Source organism: Chiloscyllium plagiosum, chromosome 6 (genome assembly GCF_004010195.1).
Source record: "Chiloscyllium plagiosum isolate BGI_BamShark_2017 chromosome 6, ASM401019v2, whole genome shotgun sequence".
Taxonomy (NCBI): Eukaryota; Metazoa; Chordata; class Chondrichthyes; order Orectolobiformes; family Hemiscylliidae; genus Chiloscyllium; species Chiloscyllium plagiosum.
In genome coordinates this window covers 68,069,965-68,078,924 of record NC_057715.1, presented here as the reverse complement: position 1 = coordinate 68,078,924, position 8,960 = coordinate 68,069,965, and the positions used below count along the sequence as shown (strand labels likewise).

At 39.5% G+C, this 8,960-nt stretch overlaps 1 protein-coding gene across 3 annotated transcripts in view; it reads left to right on the top strand.

Moving 5' to 3' along the window:
• The window catches only part of fhl2a (four and a half LIM domains 2a), a 48,116-nt gene that overhangs the window by 24,401 nt on the left and 14,755 nt on the right, over nucleotides 1-8,960 (top strand). For 2 of the 3 annotated variants that reach the window (XM_043691752.1, XM_043691753.1), the window contains exon 3: nucleotides 8,142-8,316. The exons of the other annotated variant lie outside the window; for it this stretch is intronic. In XM_043691752.1, coding sequence (XP_043547687.1) covers nucleotides 8,142-8,316 — 175 coding nt within the window. The remainder of the gene's footprint in view (nucleotides 1-8,141; nucleotides 8,317-8,960) is intronic. 3 annotated transcript variants of the gene reach the window in all.

Genomic DNA, 8,960 nt, shown 5'->3' with positions numbered 1-8,960 from the left:
CTGCCAAATTAGTTTAAACCCCCCCGAAGATTGCTAGCAAACCTACCTCCCAGGATATTGGTGCCCTTCTGGTGCTGGTGCAACCCGTCCTGCTTGTACAGGTCCCACCTTCGCCAGAATGCAGTCCAATTGTCCAAATACCTGAAGCCCTCCCTCCTACACCATCCTTGCAGCCACGTGTTCAACTGCACTCTCTCCCTATTCCTTGCCTCACTGTCACGTGGCACCGGCAACAACCCAGAGATGACGACTCTGTCTGTCCTAGCTTTTGGCTTCCAGCCTAACTCACTGAGCTCTTGAATGACCTCCCCACCCCTCTTCCTACCTATGTCGTTGGTGCCAAAGTGCACCACGACTTCTGGCTGCACACTCTCCCCCTTAAGGATTCTGAAGACACGGTCCGAGACGTCTCTATTGAGTATGTTTCCATGAATGCAAACCAATTGGCTCCTTAAAAATTCAGAAAGATGTAATGTTGAAAAGCACCATCTACTTCGAATTAAAACTGCAATGAGGAAACATGGAGTGTGTAGCATGATCAAATCTTGACTTGATGATGTCTGCCCAAGTAAAGTTGAGTGGAGATATGGAGATATTTCTCGTATCATGGCAATATATATAAAAACATATCAAAACTGATGAAGAATCAGTTGATTTGAAACGTTAGCTCTGTTTATTTTTCTCCACAGTTGCTACCAGATCTGTTGAATTTCTCCAGCACTTACTATTTTTGTGTTAGAAGAATTTCTGAAAGCTTTTATTCCCACATTTCATTCCTATTCTTCTGAAAGTGCTTTCTAGTTGAATGTAATTCTGTACCACATCACAGCTCTCCAGTGTCTTGCCTCAGCACATATTCTTTCTATCTAATCTGGAAAGCCAGTGTCACCAAGCCTGATAATGGCCATAATACATGCACAGACACAACTTTCAACTCATACTCCCTAAATAACGATGACAAGCAGAAATATGCTGCTTCCTTCCCTTTAACTATTTAAGGACATTTACAGTCCTTCGTTGTGTCAGCTGAGTGCTAGACGATAATGGTTAAGTTCTGTTATACTGGAGAATAGCATAAATCATTAATGATGGTTGCTAAAATCGAAACAGATGGAGACTAGACCAGAGCAGCAGGGTTCTCAGAAAGGTCTTACTTACATACCTAATAAATACTGAATATAGATTAATGAAGACTCTTTGTGGCAAAGATCCATTCTAGAGCCAGCTCTAAACATGGTAGTAGCAGGTAGCACTGAATCCTTGGTTGACCTCATTGGTGTTGCTAACATTCAAAGTAGCACAGCAGGAACCCTTGGGCAAGGCCTGGAGCAAAAGTGGTAAGACATTCTCAGAGTTCATCAATGCCATGACCAGAGACAAAGCTCCAAGACTGATCAGCAAGACTGTTTGTGGGAGGCACTGGAAGAATGGCTGGAATATACCTAGAAGCTCTCAGCCCAGCCTACAAAAAGTGACAAACAAAAAGTCAGCTGGAGAGCTACCACTTGACAAAAAATCCACAAGCACATCAAAGCATCATTTATCTAACTGTTTGACTGCTACCATTGTGACCAGACTCTAGATGCGATTCCCAAATTTATTACTGTTAGAAGCAGAATAACCCCACTGCCACACCCTGGCTGAGAAGAGTTATACTGAGTCCAGTTCTTAACTCACCCTCCCCCCTTAGTTGCCTAATTTATAAAGGATTTGTTTATCCCACATCCAATGAACGTATGTTTTAAATGGAGCCAATTTAACTAGGTTTTCTTGAGTAAACAAAAGCCTGAGTTTATCAGTTACTAAACATGAGAGGAAATAATTATGCAATACACCATACCCGCAGCAGATTAGCAATGAGAAGTGATGAGTTAAAAAATTAGTTGAAAGATATACAGAGCAGTGTCAATGGGTTGTTTCTGTAGTTGAACAGTCAAACCCAGGCTGGTACACATGGGTACTTCAGCTTATTAGCATAAAATAGCACAAACACAACAGGGTTGAAATGGCTTTTAACCCCTGTTCTTGTACAGTCTTGGAAGGGAAGGCATGTTTCTCACCAAGATTGTTGCCTTTTCTCCTATCATGTTCATAGTTTGAAATAACTTCCTAGAGATTACGGTTCAGTTTGTAATGGATTTCTCATCTTATAAGTCCATCGCTTTGAAGCTTCCTGGATCCTCCTCAGCTGTGGCCTTTCTCTCCAGATTGACACTGAATTTACAATCATTTGTCTGGCTATAGCAGTCCTCTTTTAACAAGCATACTGGATTTAAAAATTTGATATGTTCGTCAGGTGATCGTGTTATGATTTGTGATGATGAAGCTACTCCAAGGTAGTGACCAGTGACACTCAATTTCCTAGGTGGACAATTATAGTTATTAGCAAGTGAATGCTGATAATGGTGACCCAAAGGTGGTAATGGAGATGAGGACAAAAGCACACACTGAAAGTCCACTGATAAAGCATGGAAAGAATGAGCATGCTATTGCTGCCATTGCTTCAGCTCCACATGCCAATGACCAGAAAGAACCCCATCAGCAGGAGGTTTGTCCAGCCATTAATACAGAGATATTTCAGCAACGCAAGACAGCTCATTTCACAATACCAGCTCACCATTGCAACGCTCAACTGAACAGTGCGACTTGTTCGCTGAGCAAGGACTAATGCGTGGTGAGGACCAAAATGTATCCTTCCGTGGGGAGGTTGGAGAGCTGCAAGGTGACCTCTACAACTTAGAATTCATCTGGTATGTCTGTGAAATCTACTTCATTAACATCACGGCTAATGGAGAGGTCATTGATTTTATTTGGAACTCACAACTGCAGTATCTAATTTTAGTTTCTACATCATGCTTCAGACTTGAGCTCCTTCAATGCATAACAATTAGTTTCAAGGTCTTGGATCTGTTCCAAATCATGTGCTAGGGCAGATGACTGGGATAGAAATCACCAACACTTTGTAAGTCGCTCATCACTTTTCTTTGTTAAGTGAAGGAGATTATCTGGCTCTGAAACACCTGTGGTCAGAAGTAGCAGAGGATGCTGCAGTTCCTTCACTATGTTGTGAGCCAGTTTTTGTTGATGATATTCCATTCCTTTGACCACAAATGATTACTCTTTTCATTCACTCATTCACTCTTCAGGAGACATTACAGGCATGATAGTGGCCAATGCAAGACAATTTCTTAGACATACATTTGTGGGGAAAGGGCAAATGGGAATGAATGCAGGCCAGTGTCATGAAAGCAGAGTTCTCTTATCTTCCTATTGCCCTTGAGGACAGTGTAAATGCAGAGGTGTATTTCTCATTGCAGTTCCACTGAAGCTACCATTCCCATTTATTTATCAAAGCAGAACCACAACTGGATGTACTTTCTATCACCAGGAAGGCATTTTTGGAAAGTATGATTTCACAACCAAGGCATGAGGAGCTCCTATTGGAAAATTCAATATTTTTGGCTGCAGATAGGATTTTGAGGAGATACAGTAGAATATGATCTACAAAAGGAATCTTAAGGAATTGAAAAGGAATGCTTTTGAGGGAAGTCACGTATTTTCACCAGCTATTTGATAAGTCAATGAAAGAAAACAAAGACCTTCAAGTCCCATGCTGCAGTAAAAGTGAGCTACTGATGGAATTTCAGTTGCCCAATGAGGTAACAGAAAGCAAATAAAGACAACTGCTTCAAGAACAGGAAGAAGCAAGGCTGTGATTAGGACAAAAAACAGGAACTCACTGCTGAAAAGGAAAATATTACAGAAAGATTCTGCATGCCATATCCAGGGATAGCCAATGCTCTGGAGAAATTGACAGAAGCCAGTGTTGCTGTAAACATACAAAATGACTCTTTTTAACTGAAATATTGAAATCTCAAAGTTCAATGCGAATCATTAGCAGTGGACAGCGTTCTGTGTCAAACAGCAACTGATGAACTTAAATCTACAAAGAAAATGTTTGAGAAAGGGAAGGGAGATAACAAAAGGAACAGGAGTTGGCCATTCAGCCCCTTGTATCTGCTATGTTCTACAATCAGTCCACAGCTGATCATTTTAGGGAACAGGAGATTCGACGTTTCGGGCACAGGCCCTTCCCGAAACGTCGAATCTCCTGTTCCCTGGATGCTGCCTGACCTGCTGTGCTGTTCCAGCAATAAAGTTTCAACTTTGATCTCCAGCATCTGCAGACCTCACTTTCTCCCCACAGCTGATCATGTCCACTTTCCTGGCCTTTTCGCATAATCCTTGATTCTCCCTCTGATCAAAAATCTTCCTATCTCAGTCTTAAATATACACAAAGACTCTGCCCCTACAATGCGCACTAAGATTCACAACAATCTGTGAGAAGAAATTCCTCCTCATCTCAGACCAAAATTTGGCACCCTTTAATTCTGAGACTCTGCCCTCTGGTCTTTGACTCTCCCTTGATCCCAGTTTAAGCTTGCAGAAGGCTCTCCTGGAAAAGCAAGCTTTCAATAATAAAAGAGAATGATAATAATCAAGCCAGTTCCAATTCTCTGATGAAGTTAAGATTAACAGGGATGTGACCAACATTAAATCCCCTGTTATTATCCAATCTCCATGCAAGTCAACAAATCAGTCTGTAACAGCATCTCTCTGTGCTGAGTAGATGTCCCATTGCCCCGATAAATTGATCAAGTTCCTTGAATAACCTACTAAAGCCCTTTATTCCAATTGTACTGGAGTTCTTTGGCTTCAAACTAGCCTGCATTGGAGCTGCCACAGATGTGCTACACACCGATGTCCTCTGTTCTCACTGCTTCCGCCTCAATCTGCAATCAGGGCATTGCATATGTCTTGTTTAGTGTTTTCTCCCTTCTTTAGATCTTGTTGATAGCTCCAGATGAACCACATTATTGCAATGTTTCACATAATCATCATGGTGATTTTTTATCCTGGCATTCAGGTGCTATATGGTCCTTTAAGTTCAGCTCAGGTTAAAGTGTGCGTGGAATCATCCCCACACCAACTGACTGATCATTCCTAAGGCTCCAGTATTGTCTGTGTCTCTTCCAGTTGATCAAGACTAATGGCGTTGCCATTGCCTTGGCAAGGAGAAATGCCTATTTTGGTTCCACAGTGAACATCCTCTAGAGCAGTCTCAAGCTCCTGGAGATAAAAAAAAACTCCATTATGTACAGTAACTAATGTGTCCATACCCTCCCCAGAATTATAAGCTGGCTCACCAGCAAGTCTTTCCTTCTCTAGCTATCCTTCTTCTTTATCCCTCAAGGTGAAGTTCAGTTATTTCTTCATGATTATTCCTATGGAGGAGAGTGTAGGAGCTGGAGGTGCTCCTTTTCACAAAGTCAGGGCTGAAGTTTTGCTTCCAGAGAGAAAAAGAAGTAGGTTTGATCTAAAGCCATCTCCCCTCCCATTTCCTGTCTTTGATTCTTCCAGTTGCTGGTGGTTTGTCTCCTGAGTCCAGCCTTCATTGAGTTCTCCTCACTGCTGATTAACGTAGTTGTGACTGACACAGCCCAGATATCAGTTGTTGTATCAGATTACATTCTCAAGATAATTCCAAGGATGTGCAGAAATTCAATTACCAAAATCCAATCCTCCTCAAGGCGGACTGAGACAGAAACTTTGAAGGTGGAAGGTGCAAAGATTGCATTGTTAATGGTTAAATATTAAGAGAAATGCTAACAAATAATTGATAATGATTCAAATGGATTGAACAAAAGACTTTGGGGGAAATGTATGTTAATGTTTATCTTCTATTATTCTAATGGATAGCATATGTCATCGATAATGCCTGCTGAGGTGAGAGCAGATGGAGCTAGTTCCTGAGCAGCAGAGTTGTCAGAATGTTGTCTCCTACTTACCTTTATGAATATTGTATAAAATTCAATAAAAGTTCTTGATTACAACGATCCACTGCAGAATCATCTTTGAACACTCTTACAAGTGCAATTAACTCAGTTCATATCAAATATCGATCCTAGGCTTCCTTGCTTTGTAGGTCTCAGTACAGGGTATGTAATGCATTAAGTTATTAATATAGCTTTATGAATATTTTTGTCCTGAGATATTGACTTAGGTACTTTGCTTTGGTAGATTATATTGTCAGAATATGGTTGTTTTATATATTTTCAATTGTTAAACAAGTCTACACAATAAAGCAAATGTTGATCTGATAGTTTAAATATTCTTTGCATTTTATCAAAATGCAGAGAGTTATGCAACATTTTTAATTCATTCACCATTTCCTCTAATAAAGTAAGTTACTAAATAACAAAGAAAGATACACAAGGAGGTTTTGGTCAAAATTTATGCAGTAGCCAATTTCTTCTGTACAACTTTTATTTCTCTTCCTATTTTCACCTCAAATTATATTTCTCTTACTTCATTTTTAAGATCACAACTCATTTTTCATCATATAACATTTGCCCTCTCTTTTGTCAGCCAAGTAGTTATCCATCTTATTTGAAGTTGAACACCGAGTCAGGGAAAGTTATATTACCAGAGACTACATCACAGTGAAAGTCAGCTCGGTACTCAATTGATGATCACTCATTCTCATGGTTAGCAGATAGATGATTCGACAGTGAACAAAATTCTTGCTAATTTTATCATCACTGGTCTAGGAAGGTAATTGTACCACTCACACTGTCATTCAGGTAAAGATCAATTAAATAACAAGAAATTAGAGAGAATTCAGTACCACAACTTTTGATAGTGCTCAGACACTAGGGCTATTTCTTCTCATTACATCTTTTCATCTGCTGAGTTTTCACAAAACAACGTCATACCATTTTCAAAATATGAGCTATCTCTGAAGAATTTTGCTAGCATATTAACTTGAATATCATAAACTGCCACTGAATTTTCAATTCGAGGGAAATAGTGTACTTTGAACTGACTATAAAACCTGTGGGAAAGCCTATATTTTAAAGATTGATTTATATATTTCCAGAAAACACACCAAAATATGAGCTATTTCTGAAGTATTTCCTAAAGAATTTTGCATAAGAGAAAATCATATTTCACAATAGAGATATGATGCCATTGTTAATTTCCATTGATTAACTCTGAAGTTTACCATTTGTCTTTAAGCCATCACAATAACAATTCAAGTCTTCCTTTTTATGCCAAAATGTTTGACACAAAAAAGTCTTATTTGGCTCTGTTTGTGCAATATAGTCATTAATGATAGAGCTAGTTTCAATGCCAGCAGGTTCTATTCACACTGTGTCATCAATTTCTGGATTAAGTTACCAATGCATGATGTGAGTGTGATTTCCAGCAAGAATTCAAAATGGAACTGGACAGGTTCCTATACGTGGAGACTTAATTATAAAAATAGGTGAAATAAGAGCGCTTTCTCACTAGTGATTGCTTTTGGGGTTCAGAGAATAATATCACCTAGATTTTGTGTGGATGTTTTATTTATTTGCTTTTCTGCTTCTTCTGGGTGGCTATGGAGGGGAGAGGTGATGTGTGGGGTGAAATAGGGCTAATGGTGTGTATAGGCTGGACCATGGAGGATAGAAGAGGTTTGTTCGATCAGTTGTCTTTTTTCATATGTCCATACACTTATTGCCAGACAGTATCCACTCAATGAGGTGGCAGCAAGTAAATTCACAAAAAAAAAACTCTTGAGGGCCATCTATAAACCATTTTCTAAAACTCACTATCCATCATTCCATCTCTATAATATGTAAACTGAACCACATGTAGTACGGAATGCACATATAACTTTATGCTATAAGTGTAAAAGGTTTCAATGTAAGGGACTAGTTTGAAAGAAAAAAAACTTGCCAATTTCACTTTTCATTATAGTAAAGCATGCTTTCTAAAATAATTTGCTAGCTTCTGCTGACATTTTCCATAAAGATAAATCTCCATGGGAGTTACTGTACTTCTACATTTTTAAGTTATTAGTGCAGCCACTTCCTGTGCATATGTACAAGATCATTTTTGTACAGCTCATGCTTTTAATTGTCAAAGAAAAATGTAAACCAAAAACATCTGTGTTATCTACAGGACACATCAAGACATCTCCCTACCCTCACAGAGGCAAAGAACATTAACTCTAATGTAAACTGTGTGACATTTAATCTACAATTTGAGATGCTGCAGCTTTGCATTTTTATTTTATAATTTGATTCCAACAGGACTTGTCCTATAAGGATCGCCACTGGCATGAAGCCTGCTTTCATTGCTTTCAGTGCAAACGGTCACTGGCAGATAAGCCTTTCGCTGCCAAGGATGACCAATTGCTCTGTACAGACTGTTATTCAAATGAGTATTCCTCCAAGTGTCAGAGCTGCAAGAAGACAATAATTCCAGGTCAGAGCAACGTTTATCTATTTCAACTCAATGTCTATCTGAATTGATGTAAACTTATTTTCTATTTGTAGATTGATTCCTCAATCAATACCATCAGGATGGTCAAAATGTTCTTTCATTTTTGTCATTAATGCATTGCAGAACCCTAATCTTGAGTTGATAGGTTTGGGCTGTAGATTAATACTTAGGTCACCATCAGTGTTACTTCCATTTTCTGCATGCAGAAGAAAACAAATCCAAATAGTTTTTTTCACTCCTCTCCTGCTGACAGATTCTCTTGCTGCAGGGTTCACACCCAGTGGGTAAGGGTAAAATCTGAAAACAACCTTCTGTTGGAGCAAAGCTACAATTTGCTGAAGTTCCAATATTAACTTGCAGTTATAATGGAAAACAGGCAATAGGAGATGGAGAGCAACAGTAGGTAGGTTATTTAATAAACAGCTGAAAATGTGTTGCTGGAAAAGCACAGCAGGTCAGGCAGCAACCAAGGAACAGGTGAATCGACGTTTCGGGCATAAGCCCTTCTTCAGGAATGAGGAAACTGTGTCCAGCAGGCTAAGATAAAAGGTAGGGAGGAGGGACTTGGGGGAGGGCCGTTGGAATTGCGATAGGTGGAGGGAGGTCAAGGTGAGGGTGATAGGCCG